Source organism: Balaenoptera physalus, assembly GCF_965194825.1.
Source record: "Balaenoptera physalus genome assembly, chromosome: 10".
NCBI lineage: Eukaryota > Metazoa > Chordata > Mammalia > Artiodactyla > Balaenopteridae > Balaenoptera > Balaenoptera physalus.
The window spans coordinates 9846701-9866344 of NC_138889.1; the positions used below are offsets into that span (position 1 = coordinate 9846701).

General features: G+C 41.5%; 1 protein-coding gene and 1 pseudogene across 7 annotated transcripts in view; one reads left to right on the plus strand and one right to left on the minus strand.

The window, feature by feature from the left end:
* Window positions 1-10071: 10071 nt before the first annotated feature.
* Window positions 10072-10716, minus strand: LOC309637006 (small ribosomal subunit protein eS6 pseudogene; annotated as a pseudogene). The gene has a single exon. The product of its transcript is annotated as a small ribosomal subunit protein eS6 pseudogene (transcript).
* Window positions 10717-17690: 6974 nt separating this feature from the next.
* MSANTD2 (Myb/SANT DNA binding domain containing 2) overlaps window positions 17691-19644 on the plus strand; it is a 28872-nt gene continuing 26918 nt past the window's right edge. For 5 of the 6 annotated variants that reach the window (XM_082410892.1, XM_082410893.1, XM_082410900.1 and 2 more), the window contains exon 1: window positions 17691-18581. In XM_082410892.1, the coding sequence (XP_082267018.1) occupies window positions 17820-18581 (762 nt within the window). In that variant the 5' untranslated portion in view covers window positions 17691-17819. The remainder of the gene's footprint in view (window positions 18582-19644) is intronic. The other variant, XM_082410897.1, reaches the window with a different exon arrangement.

The following is a 19644-nucleotide window of genomic DNA, read 5'->3' on the forward strand; positions in this document are numbered from 1 at the left end:
TGCAATACAGCAGAAAGCTCACTGATCTGTCAGTAAGCCAGGGTACTGCATCATGGGAACATTCTATTTGGGGAAAAGCTCTGTTTGGGGCTAGGAGTCATAGATGAGAAAGACTCTTTTCTTTTTTTCTAATTATTTTTCCAATTATTGGTAGGTTAGTTTGGAACTTCCAGAGATCGACGCTGAGACAAGAATTAGAGTGCAAGGAGTTTACCTGGGGAAGAGGACCACCAGTAGGGAAAGAGGTGTTTAAAAAAAGGAAAGAGGGCAGTAAAGGGTGAGTGTGGGCAACTGGGGCTTAATCCCGTCAGGGAACCCTGAGAGATGGTGTAGGACACACCTCAGAGCTACCCCACAGGGAAGAGCAAGGATGTTGGGATATTTATTTACCAACTCTCCATCATCGGTTAAGATCTGCTTCTGGGAACATTAACTGTTGCAGGCACAGCCATGCAGCAGAACCCTGGAGGTCTACACTACAGTTTTCCCAGTGGAGCTTGCAAAAACTCTACATGGCATACACATGTACAACTAACACCACTAGCACCAAGGAATCTACTGGTCATAGGGCCAGGCAGCAAGGCCACTTAAACGGTACCCAGAACCTTCTACAGAGTCTGCTCTTGCTCTGGCCCCCCTCATAATGTGTGACCTTTAAAGTCACTAATACATGGATTGGAGTGGTATTCCCTAACGTGGTATATGCTGTCTCCAAAATCCCAAGAAGCCTACCAGAACTACACCTCCACATGGTAGGCGGAGCAAGGTACAGGAACTTGTCCTCAAGCTTGGAGTGGACCTCTTGGGCGTGCCCCAGACAACCGGACCCTAATAACTACTGATATGGCAGGCACCCCCCAATCATTTTAGGGTGTATATCCTCCCTGCTGGTATTCAAGTGATCCAATTAACACAATGCTATCAAAATAGGGGAACTTGTGGTGTTTCGTGTCACATATACCAAGACAATCAAGGTCTCTGGGGGCAATAATTTGGAACTACTGTGGGAAAGCATCCTTAAGAGTCTCAGAAGCCCTTGCTGAGAGTCCTTTAGGCATTTACCTTAAATCATTCAGGAGTCTTAACAAAGGTTCTCACAGCCATACCCTTGATTTTGACCTCGGACTCGAGGCCTTGGACTCTTTTAATGCTGAGAAATATAAATGAGCTGGGAAAACAGGGGGTAAGAGACGGTTCTATCAGCCAAACCAGCAAATCCTGGTGCTTCTGCATCTCCTCCAGATTCTGCTTGTAAATTGCACGGTGCCTTCTTTCTCTCACCCCTCTCTTCCTGTGCGTTATTACACTCCGTTAGAAGAAACCAAATGGCACTTTCAACATTCTGTCTGGAGATCTCTTTATCGTATATTTTAAAGTTTATTAGGTACATTTCTTATCTTTCAAGTTTCCACGGGCAACATTTTGCCAATTATTCCATCACACATAACACGTGTTGTCCTTTCTCAAGCCTCTAATAACTATTTTCTTACTGCTTTCTCAGCCTCCAGCAACTGTTTGTTCACCATTCCTCCAGGCTTTGCTAACAGCGTCTTTGGTATTTTTCCAGCTTCTAACCACCAACTGGTCCAAGGGCAGAATTCCAAGAGCATGAGAGGTTAGGCTCTGGAACCCTTCTGCTGCATTTTATTGCAAGCAAGCCCCAGGGCCATTCCAGATTCAAAGAGTGGGGGAAACAGATTCATCTCTTAATGGAAAGCATTGTAAAATATTGTGACAGTGTTTTTCAATATACAGCAGACATCTTTACACTAACCAGTGGATACATTTTTAGAATAAATTTCTAAAAGTGAACTTGCTGAGTCAAATGCAAATATGCATTTGTAAAATGTTGCCAAGCCACCCTTCACAGAGGTTATACGAATTTTGAATCTCCCCAGCAACATAAGAGGGTGCCAGATGAGGTTTCCCCAGATCTCACAACACAATGTGTTATCCAAATTTTTTTCTCTGCCAATCTGACAGGTAAAAATGACATCTTCTTGTAGCTTTAATTTGTATTTTGCATACTATGAGTGAGATTGGGAATATTTTATTTACTTAAGAGCCAATTGTATTTTTTTTTTCTTGAAACTGACTATTCGTATGTTTGCCATTTTCCATTTGGTTTGTAGGCTTGGCTTATCATCTTTCAATGCACTCAAGAACTTGTATATGTTGGTAGTGTGATACAATTCTGGGACAGGCTCTCTCAAGTCTCTGAACTGAAAGTTTCCTTACATACCTAATTTTGGTCTTTCTGGGGGTAACGAATTCTCTCCTTCCCTGGGAAAGGCCAATAGTATGAGACCATTATGAACTCTAAGGGAATATGTGGTTCTCTAACTGGCGAAGACCTGGGTTTCTAGAGATTTTTCCCCAAATTTCACTGCCCCCAAAGAAGAAAGTCACCTAAGTGGAAGAGGATCCTGAGTCCTAGGTCTGGAGGAACCTAGTTGCCTTCAATTTCCTAACAAGGGCTTAGGCAGAACTGATCATAAAGATACCCCTGCTTATGTGTTATAATTGACTTCTGTAGTTTGTGGGTACTACTATAAAGAGTTCTGTGTTGAAGTAGAACACCTTTGTTTGAGTCTGGTGACCTTGGACAAGTGTCTCCCCTTCACTTCAGTTTCTTTGCTTCTAAAAGGAGGATGATATTACCTGTTTAGAAACTCAGATTTGAAATTTGCCAAGGTAAGTTGTACAAATATGTGGTGTTATGATGTTCACCTAGAGCTACTGGGTACCATCCAGGATCTAATGCAGGCTATGGAAACTCAGTAGTTCTAAACCATCATTGCCTGCGGGACACTACTATTTCTCGCAACCTGAGGTACTAGATATTGTTGCCTAACTTCTTCTAATGCTACTGTTAGACCCAACTGAGGTGAAGAGCACAGACCTCCAGACTGCCAAGTGTGCCTGACACTAGGCACCAACTGCAAGTTCAGGGATCCCTAGGGCCACCCTTACTTCAGACCAGCTGGCTACAAATTAGGAAGCTTCCATGACCACCTTCAGGTTCCATCCTTTGCTACAATGACTCACCGGACTCAGGACTTATGATGGTAGTTTTGTTATAATAAAAGGATACAAATTAGAACCACTCAAAGGAAGAGATACATATGGCAGAATGTAGAACTGAGAGAGTCCCAAATGCAAACTTTTGTGTCCTCAAGAATGAGTTTCTCTCATGGCTTCAATGTGTGGAAATATGCAGAATATTGCCAACATAAGAAGCTCATCCACACCAGTCCCTCCCATCAGGAAGCTTGCACAAGCCTCTTAGATAGCCTCATCCACCAGAGGGCAGACAGCAGAAGCAAGACGAACTACAATTCTGCAGCCTGTGGAAGGGAAACCACATTCACAGAAAGACAGACAAAATGAAAAGGCAGAGGACTTTGTACCAGATGGAGGAACAAGACAAAACCCCAGAAAAACAACTAAATGAAGTGGAGATAGGCAACCTTCCAGAAAAAGAATTCAGAATAATGATAGTGAAGATGATCCAGGACCTCGGAAAAAGAATGGAGGCAAAGATCGAGAAGATGCAAGAGATGTTTAACAAAGATCTACTAGAATTAAAGAACAAACAAATAGAGATGAAAAACACAATAACTGAAATGAAAAATACACTAGAAGGAATCAATACCAGAATAACTAAGGCAGAAGAATGGATAAGTGACCTGGAACACAGAATGGTGGAATTCACTGCCATGGAACAGAATAAAGAAAAAAGAATGAAAAGAAATGAAGACAGCCTAAGAGACCTCTGGGACAATGTTAAATGCAGCAACATTCGCATTATAGGGGTCCCAGAAGGAGGAGAGAGAGAGAGAGAGAGAAAGGACCTGAGAAGATATTTGAAGAGATTATAGTCGAAAACTTCCCTAACATGGGAAAGGAAATAGCCACCCAAGTCCAGGAAGTGCAGAGAGTCCCAGGCAGGATAAACCCAAGGAGAAACATGCCGAGAGACATAGTAATGAAATCAACAAAAATTAAAGACAAAGAAAAATTATTGCAAGCAACAAGGGAAAAATGACAAATAATATACAAGGGAACTCCCATAAGGTTAACAGCTGATTTCTCAGCAGAAACTCTACAAACCAGAAGGGAGTGGCATGATATATTTAAAGTGATGAAAGGGAAGAACCTACAACCAAGATTACTCTACCTGGCAAGGATTTCATTCAGATTTGATGGAGAAATCAAAAGCTTTACAGACAAGCAAAAGCTAAGAGAATTCAGCACAACCAAACCAGCTCTACAACAAATGCTAAAGGAACTTCTCTAAGTGGGAAACACAAGAGAAGAAAAGGACCTACAAAATAAACCCAGAAAATTAAGAAAATGGTAATAGGAACATACATATCGATAATTACCTTAAACATGAATGGATTAAATTCTCCAACCAAAAGACACAGGCTCGCTGAATGGATACAAAAACAAGACCCATATATATATGCTGTCTACAAGAGACCAACTTCAGACCTAGGGACACATACAGACTGAAAGTGAGGGGATGGAAAAAGATATTCCATGCAAATGGAACAAAAGAAAGCTGGAGTAGCAATACTCATATCAGATAAAATAGACTTTAAAATAAAGAATGTTACAAGAGACAAGGAAGGACACTACATAATGATCAAGGGATCAATCCAAGAAGAAGATATAACAATTATAAACTTATATGCACCCAACATAGGAGCACCTCAATACATAAGGCAACTGCTAACAGCTCTAAAAGAGGAAATCGACAGTAACACAATAATAGTGGGGAACTTTAACACCTCACTTACACCAATGGACAGATCATCCCGACAGAAACTTAATAAGGAAACACAAGCTTTAAATGGCACAATAGACCAGATAGATTTAATTGATATTTATAGGACATTCCATCCAAAAACAGCAGATTACACTTTCTTCTCAAGTGCACACGGAACATTCTCCAGGATAGATCACTTCTTGGGTCACAAATCAAGCCTCAGTAAATTTAAGAAAATTGAAATCATATCTAGCATCTTTTCTGACCACAATGCTATGAGATTAGAAATCAATTACAGGGAAAAAAACGTAAAAACCACAAACACGTGGAGGCTAAACAATACATTACTAAATAACCAACAGATCACTGAAGAAATCAAAGAGGAAATCAAAAAATACCTAGAGACAAATTATAATGAAAACACGACGATCCAAACCTATGGGATGCAGCAAAAACAGTTCTAAGAGGGAAGTTTATAGCAGTACAAGCCTACCTTAAGAAACAAGAAAAATCTCAAATAAACAATCTAACCTTAAACCTAAAGGAACTAGAGAAAGGAGAACAAACAAAACCCAAAGTTAGTAGAAGGCAAGAAATCATAAAGATCAGAGCAGAAATAAATGAAATAGAAACAAAGAAAACAATAACAAAGATCAATAAAACTAAAAGCTGGTTCTTTGAGAATAAACCAAATTGATAAACCATTAGCTGGACTCATCAGGAAAAAGGGGGAGAGGACTCAAATCAATAAAATTAGAAATGAAAAAGGAGAAGTTACAAGGGACACCGCAGAAATACAAAGCATCATAAGAGACTACTACAAGCAACTCTATGTCAATAAAATGGACAACCTGGAAGAAATGGACAAATTCTTAGACAGGTATAACCTTGCAAGACTGAACCAGGAAGAAATAGAAAATATGAACAGACCAATCACAAGTAATGAAATTGAAACTGTGATTTAAAATCTTCTAACAAACAAAAGTCCAGGACCAGATGGCTTCACAGGTGAATTCTATCAAACATTTAGAGAAGACCTAACACCCATCCTTCTCAAACTCTTCCAAAAAATTGCAGAGGAAGGAACACTCCCAAACTCATTCTATGAGGCCACCATCACCCTGATACCAATACCAGACAAAGATACTACAAAAAAAGAAAATTACAGACCAATATCACTGATGAATATAGTTGCAAAAATCCTCAACAAAATACTAGCAAACAGAATCCAACAACGCATTAAAAGGATCATACACCATGATCAAGTGGGATTTATCCCAGGGATGCAAGGATTCTTCAATTTACGCAAATCAATCAATGTGATACACCATATTAACAAATTGAAGAATAAAAACCATATGATCAGGCTTCCCTGGTGGCGCAGTGGTTAAGAATCCGCCTGCCAATGCAGGAGACAAAGGTTCGAGCCCTGGTCCAGGAAGATCCCACATGCCACAGAGCAACTAAGCCTGTGCGCCACAACTACTGAGCCTGTGCTCTAGAGCCCTTGAGCCACAACTACTGAGCCCGTGTGCCACAACTACTGAAGCCTGTGTGCCTAGAGCCCATGCTCCGCAACAAGAGAAGCCACCTCAATTAGAAGCCTGTGTACCACAAATGAAGAGTAGCCTCCCACTTGCCTCAACTAGAGAAAAACCTGCGAGCAGCAGCGAAGACCCAGTGCAGCCAAAAATAAATAAATAAATTTATTTTTTAAAAAAACAACATATGATTATCTCAATAGATGCAGAAAAAGCTTTTGACAAAATTCAACATCCATTTATGATAAAAACTTTCCAGAAAATGGGCATAGAGGGAACCTACCTCTACATAATAATGGCCATATATGACAAACCCACAGGAAACATCATTCTCAATGGTGAAAAACTGAAAGCATTTCCTCCAAGTTCAGGAACAAGACAAGGATGTCCACTCTCGCCACTATTATTCAACATACTTTTGGAAGTCCTAGCCACAGCAATCAGAGAAGAAAAAGAAATAAAAGGAATACAAATTGGAAAAGAAGAAGTAAAACTGTCACTGTTTTACTATACATAGAGAATGACATGATACTATACATAGAGAATCCTAAAGATGTCACCAGAAAATTACTAGAGCTAATCAATGAATTTGGTAAAGTTGCAGGATACAAAATTAATGCACAGAAATCTCTTGCATTCCTATACAGTAATGATGAAAAATCTGAAAGAGAAATTAAGGAAACACTCCCATTTACCATTGCAACAAAAAGAATAAAATACCTAGGAATAAACCTACCTAAGGAGACAAAAGACCTGTATGCAGAAAACTATAAGATACTATGAAAGAAATTAAAGATGATACCAACAGATGGAGAGATATACCAACAGATGGAGAGATATACCATGTTCTTGGATTGGAAGAATCAATATTGTGAAAATGAGTGTACTACCCAAAGCAATCTACAGATTCAATGCAATCACTATCAAATTACCAATGGCATTTTTTTACAGAACTAGACCAAAAAACTTAAAATTTGTATGGAGACACACAAGACCCCAAATAGCCAAAGCAGTCGAGAGAAAAAAACAGAGCTGGAGGAATCAGACTCCCTGACTTCAGACTATGCTACAAAGCTACAGTAATCAAGACAATATGGTACTGGCACAAAAACAGAAATATAGATCAATGGAACAGGATAGATAGCCCAGAGATAAAACCACACACCTATGCTCATCTAATCTATGACAAAGGAGGCAAGGATATACAATGGAGAAAAGACAGTCTCTTCAATAAGTGGTGCTGGGAAAACTGGACAGCTACATGTTAAAGAATGAAATTAGAACACTCCCTAACACCATACACAAAAATAAACTCAAAATGGATTAGAGGCCTAAATATAAGACTGGACACTGTAAAACTCTTAGAGGAAAACATAGGAAGAACACTCTTTCACATAAATCACAGCAAGATCTTTTTTGGGCCACCTCCTAGAGTAATGGAAATAAAAACAAAAATAAACAAATGGGACCTAATGAAACTTAAAAGCTTTTGCAAAGCAAAGGAAACTACAAACAAGATGAAAAGACACCCCTCAGAATGGGAGAAAATATTTGCAAACGAATCAACAGACAAAGGATTAATCTCCAAAATATATAAACAGCTCATTCAGTTCAATATTAAAAAAACAAACAATGCAATCCAAAAATGGGCAGAAGACCTAAATAGACATTTCTCCAAAGAAGACATACAGATGGCTAAGAAGCACATGAAAAGCTGCTCAACATCACTAATTATTAGAGAAATGCAAATCAAAACTACACTGAGGTATCACCTCACACCAGTTAGAATGGGCATCATCAGAAAATCTACAAACAAAAAATGCTGGAGAGGGTGTGGAGAAAAGGGAACCCTCTTGCACTGTTGGTGGGAATGTAAATTGATACAGCCACTATGGAGGACAGTATGGAGGTTCCTTAAAGACCTAAAAATAGAATTACCATATGACCCAGCAATCCCACTACTGGGCTTATACCCAGAGAAAACCATAATTCAAAAGGACACATGCACCCCAATGTTCATTGCAGCACTATTTAAAATAGCCAGGTCATGGAAGCAACCTAAATGCCCATCGACAGACTAATGGATAAAGAAGATGTGGTACACATATACAATGGACTATTACTCAGCCATAAAAAGGAACAAAATTGGGTCATTTTTAGAGATGTGGATGGATCTAGAGACTGTCATACAGAGTGAAGTAAGTCAGAAAGAGAAAAACAAATATCGTATATTAATGCATATATGTGGAATCTAGAAAAATGGTACAGATGAACTGGTTTGCAAGGCAGAAACAGTGACATAGATGTAGAGAACAAACATATGGACACCAAGGGGGGAAAGGCGGGGGTATGAACTGGGAGATTGGGATTGACATATATACACTAATATGTATAAAATAGATAACTAATAAGAACCTGCTGTATAAAAAAATAAATAAAATAAAATTCAAAAAAACATTCAAAAAAAAAAAAAGTTCATCCACATGCTTTGTATATTCAAGAAACAGGAAGAAGGCTGGTGTGACCGGAGCTGGGAGCAGCAATAGGAGATGAGATCAGAGAGGTAACTGGATGGCAGCAGGAAGACCACTTAAGCAGTTCTCTAAATAATCTAGGCAAGAGATAATGGTGACTTGGAACTAATACTACTGATATATTATTTCACTAAAGTCCGTAGTTTACATTAGCATTGGTTCTTTGTGCTGTAGAGTTGTATGGGTATTGACAAATGTATAATGTCATGTATCCATGTGTGTATGTCAGTATCATACAGAATAGTTTCACTGCCCTAAAAATCCCCCCTGCTCCACGTATTCTTCCTCCTTCCCTTCCTGCCCAACCTCTGGCTGCCACTGATTTTTTTTTTTTTTTTTTTTTTTTTTTTACTGCTTCCATAGTTTTTCCTTTTCCAAAATATCATATAGTTGGAATCACACAGTATGTAGCCTTTCTGATTGGCTTCTCTCACTTAGCAATATGCATTCCTCCATGCCTTTTCATGGCTTGATAATTCATTTCCTTTATTTGTTGAATAGTATTCCATTGCATGGATGTACCACAGTTTGTTTTTCCATTAACCTATTGAAGGACTTTCTGGGTGCTTCCTGTTTTTGACAATTATGAATAAAGCTATTATAAACATTCATTTGCAGGTTTTTGTGTGGACATAAGCACTATTGCTGGATTGTGTGGTAAGACTATGTTTAGCTTTGTAAGTGGTTGAACCATTTTGCATTCCCACCAGCAATGAATCAGAGTTCCCATTGCCCCACAGCCTTGTCAGCATTTGGCCTTGTCAGTGTTTTAGATTTTAGCCATTTTAATAGTTGTGTGGTGGTATGTCATTGTTGTTTCAATTTGCAATTCTTCAATAACATATGACATTAAGCATATTTTAGTATGCATATTTCCATCCATATATCTTCTGTAGTGAAGTGTCCATTCAGATCATTTGTCTATTTTTTAATTGGGTTGTTTTCTTCTGTTGAGTTTTAAGTGATCATTGTATATTTTAGATATGAGTCCTTTATCAAATATTTGTTTTGCAAATATTTTCTCCCAGTCTGTGGCTTGTTGTTTCATTCTCTTAAGTCTATTATTCTTTTTTTTTTTTAATGTCTGACCTTATTTATCTGTTACTCTTAGAGCATCTCATTTTTGACTGGACTCAGACTTAGAAGTAGAAGCTCTCAGGGCGGACAGCCTCTGTCTCATGGCAATCTGTTCCTGGCATTTTTCTTTGGCCTCCTTCATTCTTTAGGCCAAAAGTTTAGCATATTCTGTAGCCTCTTCCTTATTCTTCTTAGTACGCTGTTTCTTCAGAGCAATACACCTATGTTTATGTTGCAGAATACATGGAGTAACAAGATGCTGAATTTTAGGTGCTTTGGTCCTAGGTTTCTTACCTTCTTTGTTTAGGGGCTTTCTCAAAACATACGGGTGGACGTCATGTTCTTTAGAGAGACTGAAAAGTTTGCAGATTCTGCAAGTTATTTTGGGCCCCAGGCGACGAGGCACAGTAGTATCAGTGAGTCCAAGAATATCCTTCTCCCCTTTTTCTATGATGACCAAATTGAGAACGCTCAGATTGGCATCCACAATGCAACCCCTTACAGATTTGTGCTTTCTTTCTCCAGTCCTCCTCGGTCTGTAACAGGAATGCCCCTTATTCAGTAGCAGGCAGGCTCGGCCATTGGTCAAGACACCCTGCTTCATGGGGGAACCTTGTTTGTCATTCCCACCACTGATTCGGACTACATAACCCTTCCATTCTTAACCCAGAGCGTCAGCAGCAACTTCCGTGGCCATATGCTTCTCATAAAAGGTACGAAGTTTTCATTCATCATCCACTTCAATGAGTTTCTGGCAGCCAGTGGCCGGGAAAGTGATGTTCAGCTTCATCCTGAAGCAGCCGACTGCCTCCAAGGTGCCACAAAAAATAGCAGTCTATTATTCTTGATTAACAAAAAATAGTGTAAACATCTCTCTAAGTTAATTCATTTGCTACATCATTTTTCTTGTCAGAATAATATTTCATGGAATGAATATAGCAGTATTCATTTAACTGGTATCTTACTGCTGGGTTTATAGATCCATTCTAATTGTTGGTACTGCACACAGTGTAGAGGTGAACCATCTTGTAACTGAATCTTTGTGTGCAATCTTATTTTCTCAGTATACATTTCTAGAAGTGGAATAGCTAGATCAAGGGGTTCTTACGTTTTTTGAAGATTTTGTTATTTATTAAAATTGTTCTACAGAAAATTTCTCCCAGTTTACGTTCTGATTAGCAGTACAGAGAAAGCATCTATTTCCCCAATCTCTTAAGTAGGTATTATAAAATGCTTTAGAAATGGAAATAGCTTTCTTTTTTCTTCTGAATACAAAAATAACTCATGCTTATGCTATCATTTAAAGCTATTTGCAAATTGAAAGGTTAAAAACAATATTTCGTTCTTTTAATTTGTATTTCTTCAATTGTTAATGAAGTTAAACACTTTGTCAAGAAAAATATCTTTAGTCCCACTTAAATAACATTAATATAATGGATGTGTAATAAATGTGCCATGATAATATTCATAAAACATCATTTGAATACTTGGTACTCACATGGTACTTTGCTGGGTATTACCTAAATATGTATAGAAGAGTCAATCGCTAACCACTAAGAAATCACAGTCCAAGAAAATCAACAGTCAGTCAACAAATGTTTATTGAGTGTCTACTATTTGCCTGGAACTATGTTTTTTTATAACAACTTTACTGAGGTATAATTAACATACAATGAACTCTACATAGTTAAGTGTACAATTTGATAATCTCTAACATATGCATGCACCTGTGAAACCATCACCACAATCACCTTGTTTCCCATCTCTTAGGTTCACTCTCCTTTGTTTTCTGATGTCCTTTGTCTTGAATACCACTGTTTCATATATTTTGTCTGGTTTTCTAGTTATTCAAGGGAGGAGGGTATATCTAGTCCCGGCTGCTGCATCTTGGTTGATGATGAAAACCTGCCTGGACTATTCTAAGTGCTGGATCTAGTAGAGGGAACAAAATGGACAAAATCCTTGGCTTCAAACAGCCTACATTCTAGAGGGGGGTGGCAGACAATAAATATATGAAAAAAATTAATTTGCATAAATAAATGATTTCAGAAAATGTGTGTCAACAAAATAAGATGGTAGGGGCTTCCCTGGTGGCGCAGTGGTTGAGAATCTGCCTGCTACTGCAGGGGACACAGGTTCGAGCCCTGGTCTGGGAAGATCCCACATGCCGCGAAGCAACTGGGCCCGTGAGCCACAATTACTGAGCCTGCGCGTCTGGAGCCTGTGCTCCACAACAAGAAAGGCTGCGATAGTGAGAGGCCCGCGCACCACGATGAAGAGTGGCCCCCGCTTGCCACAACTAGAGAAAGCCCTCGCACAGAAACGAAGACCGAACACAGCCATAAATAAATAAATAAATAAATAAATAAGTAAATAAATAAATAAATAAATAAATACATACCCCATTCATTTGGCCCACTATCCCCTAAAAAAAAAAAATAATAATAAGATGGTAATGTGATAGAGATGCTGTAAAGGCGTCTCTGGGGAGGTGACATTTGAGGAGATGACTTATGAGAAAGAGGCTGTCACTTGAAGAGCTAAGATAAGAGCGCTCCAAGGTAAGGATATATGACAAGTCCAAGGGCCCCCAAACAGAAATAAGCTGGACTTACCTGATAGGACAGATACAAGGCCAGTGCTGTTGGAATGTATCTGAGACGGGAGATGAAGTTGGTGTGGTAGGTAGGCTGAGCTTAGAGGAAAAGGGTCTTGTAGATCAGTGTTCCATTACCAACTGCTGCATAGCACAGAACAACAACAATCGTGAACTATGCTCATGAAGCTGGGGGTGCCTGGGATGAGCTAGGCGGCTCTTGCTAAGGGTCTTGTGTGGTTGCAGTCAGGTGGTGGCTCGGGCTGGGGTCATCTCAAAGCTTCTTCATCCCCCTGTCTGGAGCCTGGGCTGTTTAGACAAATAACTGGAGGATGGAACATTTCTGGCTCCTGGGCACCCTCTCTCTCTCTCTCTCTCTCTCTCTCTGGTATCTCCACGTGGACTTAGGGTAGCCCAATTTTGTACATGGTGGCTAAAGGTTTTCAGAGTAAGTATATCAACAGAAACTGGCAGAAGCTTCAGGGTATTTCCAAACCTAGCCTTGAAGTCACACAATGTCACTCCCACCACATTTGGTTCATTGAGGTAGTCACAAAGATTTACCCAGGTCCAAGGGGAAGGAACATAAATTCAACTTCTTATTGGAAGAGCATCACATAATGTGTGGATATATTCTTAAATCACCACACTCAGGACAAAGAATTTGGATTATATTTTTACAGTGGGAAGCCACTGGTGGGTTTTTAACGAGGGAATGATATGCAATGATTTACAATTTTAAAAGACCAATCTGTCAGGATTACTTAGATGCAAAATCAGCATTCAAGCATCAATCGCATTATTATATACCAGCAAAAACAATTAGAAAATAAAATATGAAAACATGATACCATTTACAAGAGTGTTTTAAAAATACCAACTACCTAGGAATAAATCCAAAAAAATGTGTAAGACCTTTATGCAGAAAACTACAAACACTTTTTGAGAGAAACTAAAGACTAAATAAATGGATATACTATTTTCCAGGATTGTAAGACCAATTCCTATAAAGATGTCAGTTTTTCTCAAATTGGTCCATAGTTTCAATGCAATAGCAATCAAAATACCCACAGCTTTTTCTGTAGAATTTGATAAGCTAATTCTAAAATGTATATGGAAATGTGAAGGATTAAGAATAGCAAGCCACTCTTGAAGAAGGAGGAGGAAGAAAGGAGGAGGAGGAGGAACTTTCTGTACTTGATATAGACTTATCATAAAGCCAGTGTGACCCACTATTAAGGCAGTGTGATATTGCCACAAGGAACACAAATAGAAAAATGGATACATGGACCAATGTAACAGAAGAGCCCAGAAATAGACCCATGCACATATGGACACTTGATTTATGTCAAAGAGACATAAATGTCTTTTTCTGGCATTGCAAAAAAAGGAAGGAAAGGATGGTCTTTTCAGTAAATGGAGTTGGAGTAATTGTGTATCCACATGGAAAGGCGGAAGGAAAGAAGGGAGGGGGAGGCATATACTCCGCAGAAGTACTTGCACATATGCACTGGGAGACATGTACAAGAATGTTTGTAGCGGCATTATTCATAACATCCTAATTTAGAGACAACCCAAAGATTCAACAGTAGGATGGATAAATAAAATGTGATATGTTCATAAAACAGATTATTTTACAGCAACAAAAATGAATATAAACTGCAGCCTCATAGAGAATAGATGAATCTTAGTTAAAAATATTGAATGAAAGAAGCCAGACACAAAATACATGTGATTTCACTTCCAAAAAATTCAAAACCAGGGAAAACTTTTAGCGATGTATAATCAAGTGATAAAACTATAAAGAAAAGCAAGTCAGGATAGTGACTTTATGAGGGAGATAGGGGTTAACATTGGGAAGGGATTATAGGGTAGGCCTTCTAACGTGCTGGCTATATCCTATTTCCAGTCTTGGGTGGTGATTATATAGTATTTGTTTCATAATTCATATAGTCGTTGTACATGTACGTTTTATTTACTCCCCTATATGCACGTTATATTTCACAAGAAAAATGTTTTAAAATACCAAGTTCACTCTGGCTACTGTGTAAGCAGGCAAGTATGCAAGTGGGAAGTCCAGTTGTCCAGTAAAGACATGATGGAGGCTTGGACCAGGGTTGAGAAGTAGTCAAATTTAGGAAATGGTTTAGAGGTACAGGTAACGGGACTTGATATGCAATTTGAAGGGCAAAAAGATAAAGCAACAAACATACTGACAGTCATAAAACACAGCAAGAGAGTATGCAACAGAATTAACTAAGCTTCTGAAACAGAAACATTAATGTGAAGTGCTAAGTCGTGTGAATGGGTATTAGATGGAGGACTTCTGTCCAACAGATTAGGGAAGTCTTCATAGAAAAGCTTGGAAAACAAACACTTGACTCAGATTGTGGAGGAAACGGATAAGGGGTGATATGGTTAAAGGGAGTAGTGTATATTTTACAGGTGGAAGATTTGTATTGTTGTGTACTCTTTTGCCCATTATTATATTTTTGAGACGTTTCATATATTATCTCTCAAATAAGATTTTATCTACTTATGACTACCATTTGGATCCACAATAAAAGGTGTAGCATATTACTTCAATCACAATAGCCATTCCATAAGTCCTGATTAAACCATGAAGTCTTGAACAAGTATATCGCACAACTTCTGGAGCCCAGGAGCGGCCACAGGGAGCCAACATGATGATCACATGATCCTGGTGGACTATATAGCAGTGCCTCTATACTATGGAACACATATTAATAGCTTTTACATTATTGGCTTCGTTTTAACTTCAGGGTGTTAATGGAAATTTTATTATTTTATTTTTAAAATAATTTTTAAATAGATTTATTTATTTATTTTTGGCTGCATTGGGTCTTCGTTGTGGTGCGCGGGCTTCTCATTGCGGTGGCTTCTCTTGTTGCGGAGCCTGGCTCTCCGTACGGGGGCTTCAGTAGTTGTGGCACGTGGGCTCAGTAGGTGTGGCTCACGGGCTCTAGAGCGCAGGCTGAATAGTTGTGGTGCACGGGCTTAGTTGCTCCGAGGCATGTGGGATCTTCCCGGACAATGGCTCGAACCCGTGTCCCCTGAAGTGGCAGGCAGATTCTTAACCACTGCGCCACCAGGGAAGTCCCCAGAAATTTAATTTTTAAATTTTTATTGTTTTTATTTTTGTAAATATAAATCTTTATTTATTTATTTAATTTTGGCTGCGTTGGGTCTTTGTTGCTGTGCGCGGGCTTTCTCTAGTTGCTCCGTGGCATGTGGGATCTTCTCGGACCAGGGCTCGAACCCTTGTCCCCTGCACTGGCAGGTAGATTCTCAACCACTGTGCCACCAGGGAAGCCAAGAAATTTTATTTTTGATACAAGATTTTCTCATTGGATAGACTGATGAGTGTGGGAATAAAGGGGGGGGGGTATATAGAAATAATGTCTAGAAACAGAAGTTTGTGGGAAGGGAGACTTCTCAGTCAACCCACTTCATCTAGGAAGGCTTCCTGAATGAGTCAGAGTTGATTTGAGAATCATCCAGAATTAACAGTAGAAGGAGGGAGGATTTTTTTTTTTTCAGGCTTGTGGTAAAATGAGAGCGGGAGAAGCAATGATTTTAAAACTCTTTGGAGTTTCTGATTTCATTATGATTCTAGGCATGTCACTCCCTCTCATACATCTTATGACATTAAAAAACTTACTGTTGGGCTGAATGATAGTGAATTTTGCTTTGATAGGTGTTTGAGCTTCCACTAGAGCCCTTAAGAGAACTGGAAATGAGAACACTGAAAACCAGAAGTGGAGAGAAAGCGACAAAGGGAAGATTCTATTAATGAGAGTACAGGCAAAGTGAGCTGACAGCTAATGCTCATACATGTTTATGTGAACCAGGCACCATTCTAAGGGTTTTATCTGTATTAACTCATTTATTCTCATGACAATACTCTGAGGTCATCCTCAATTTATAGATGAAGAAACCAAGGCACTAAGAGGCTAGGCACATAAGTTGGCTGAGGCTGCAGAATTGGAATTTGAAGCCAGGTATTCTGACTCTAGAAATCATACACTTAACTGAGGTGCTAGACTATATCTTTTATTTATTTATTTATTTTTGGAAGGATGTGAAAATTTTGTTTTTTGTTTTTAATTTTTATTGGAGTATAGTTGATTTACACTGTTGTGTTAGTTTTAGGTATACAGCAAAGTGAATCAGTTATACATATACTATACTATATCTTTTTCTTAGAAAAAGAGGAAGAGATAGCATAAATGTTGGAATTTCTTTATGTTTCTTCATATTGCTAACATAAACTACAGTGTCATTTTAATATGACATACGGAGACAATTATCTCCTCTACTTCATCTCTATTGCTTATTCCTTTGTCTTTCCAATGACAACCATGTCATTCTCTGGGTGATTCTGAGTTTAAAATGTAGCTGACCTCAGTTCTTTTTTTTTTTTTAAACCTAAAATATATTTGCTATTTAAAAAAACATTGAATAGGTTATTCATATTTGAACAAAAAAATCAGCTGGGGCCTTCAAGTTAAAGATCCAAGATAAACAATTAGATTTTTGGCTTTGAAGAATATTGAAATATCTTACAGCGATGTATTGGACTTGGGGTGTTAATGTTCATTTAACTGCAGCATGTTATGGAGGGTTCAGGCGCGGTTACCACTAATTACCGGAGGTCACAAGAGCTGTCATAATTGACAGTCTTCTTTTTAGCCTCCTTACACTTGAGAGCATGAAACACTGTGGGAAAAACATGCAACTTCCAAATTAGGGCGGATGGAGAATGGTATTGTAAAGTAACTTTTCTGCCGAGCTCGGGAGTTCCTACCTATTTAAGTTGTAGACAAACCGTGCAAGCGCAATAAAGATATCTAACTATTCTACAAACCGTCACACCCACCCAGATTAACTAGAAAATAGATCAGAACTAGAATCAGAGTTGCTTTTCAAATAATGCGCTTGGGTTTCGTGAAAAGCTACGCCGCAGGAACTCTAACCCTGGTCCCCAAATGCTTTTTAAAGTCTTCCCCAGAAAGCCTCCCCCTGCAGCCTCGGCGCCTTCCTAGCTGTGCCCTGCGCAGGGCTCCCCAGCCTCCGCCCTGGACGTCAGCCTCTGCACCCCGAGGCCAGTTCCGAGTGGGGAGCGGCAGAGCCGAGGGAGAGAGGCGAGCGAGCGAGCGAAATGGTCAAGTCCTCCTTAACTCTGGGCCCCCTCGCGGGCCTCACCCCTCCTCCCAGGGGCTGAGATTGGAGAGGAAGTGGGAAGGCTTCAATCGGTTCCTCACACCAGCGCCCTCATGCCCCCACCCTACTCTTCGGCTCGGGGCTTCGGCGCGCCTCACCGCCGCCCCTCGCCCCGGGAGAGGAGCGGGCGGCGCGGCCGGGCTCGCGGTGAGAGGCCTGGGGCGGCAGGCGGCCTCCGCGGGGCCGCCAGGGCCCGCAGCCGTCAGCCTGCTGGAGGGCCAGGCCCGAGGGCAGCCCCGGAGTCCGCGGCGGCCGGATGCGCGGGCGCGTCACTTCCGGGCGGTGCAGCGGCGGCCGCTTGGAAGATGGCTGCGCCCTGTGGCTCGGAGCTGCCCGCCAACTCGCCGCTAAAAATCCCGAAGATGGAGGTGCTCTCCCCGGCTTCTCCTGGTGGCCTGAGCGACGGAAATCCATCGCTGTCCGACCCTTCCACGCCTCGGGGTGCCTCCCCGCTCGGGCCGGGCAGTGCGGCGGGCTCGGGGGCAGCGGCGTCCGGGGGTCTCGGGCTGGGGCTGGGGGGCCGCAGCGCCGCCTCGTCCTCGGTCTCCTTCTCCCCTGGTGGCGGCGGTGGCGGGGCTGCGGCAGCCGCCGCCGCCGCCTGCCGGGGCATGTCGTGGACGCCGGCCGAGACGAACGCGCTCATCGCAGTGTGGGGCAACGAGCGGCTGGTGGAGGCGCGGTACCAGCAGCTGGAGGGAGCCGGCACGGTGTTCGGCAGCAAGGCCCCCGGGCCAGCCATGTACGAGCGCGTGTCCCGGGCCCTGGCCGAGCTGGGCTACGAGCGGACCCCGTCCCAGTGCCGGGAGCGCATCAAGGTAACCGGCCGCCCGGCCTGGGGCAGCGAACCAGAGGCAGAGAGAAGGCGGGGAAGCGGGCCTCGGGGGCGGGGGCCGGTCTGAGCGCAGGGCTCCCCTCCGGGGCCCGGTGGGCGATTCGCATCTCCTCCGCCTTTTTCTTCTCTCCCTGGGAAGGGGGCTTTTTTCCAGATGGCCGCCAGCCCGTAGGTTTCCTGAGTTTGAAGTTGGGCGTGCCTGCCGCCGCCCCTCTTTCTTGCCAATTGAGGATGTTCTCGCGCTCTGAAGTTGGTAGTTGCTCATTGTGCGGCGGGCGGCGGTCCCCGTGCTGCCCGCGCCTCTCGCCCCCACCGCCGGGGCCCCTCGCTTTGTTCCAGGCCGGGGGCTCCTAGGCAGAGGCTTACCGGCCGGGGCGGGACGGAGCAAGGGTAGAAGAGCGGGGCCGCTGAGCCCCCAGTTTAGGAATTTTCAAGTGAGTGGCAGGGGCAGAGCCGTACGAAGGGCGCCTTCGGACGATGGCCTTTGTGTCAGTCGTCTTGCTTCCGACTTGAGCTTGCTTCTAACTCGAAGGGCGACCAAGTCTTGAGATGCTTTGGAGAATTGGAAAGGCTCGGTTGTAGCCAGATAGTGTATTGCTTTCGTGGAGTTAGGAGCACACGGTTCGCCTGGCTGGTAGTTGGTCTGGAATTTGGAGTATGATGCCTGCAGAGTTAGGTTGGTTTGAGGCCCTGCTATGTTTCTGACTAAACTCCTTCTTGAAAGCCAGTTTTCCCCTGCTTTAGCTGTTGTGCCGGCTGCGGTGACAAGTAAAGCTCTCACTGTGCATCTGGCCATCCTTGTGTACCTGAATGTTTAAATACAGAGGCTTAATTTGGGCTAGAAATTTCACCTCCAACCGGGTTATCGTTTTGCTCTTCCTACTGACTTTTAATCTAGGAGTTCAGATTTGTAGTCTTGGCAGATACGGAGTTATTTTTTAGGTAAGCTGGTTCCCTCTTCACAGTGTCTGCTAAGAGATTCTGGTAGGATTCTTTCTCCCAGTTTTCACGGAACTCCTTCTTGTTCAGAGTTATAGTATCTGTGT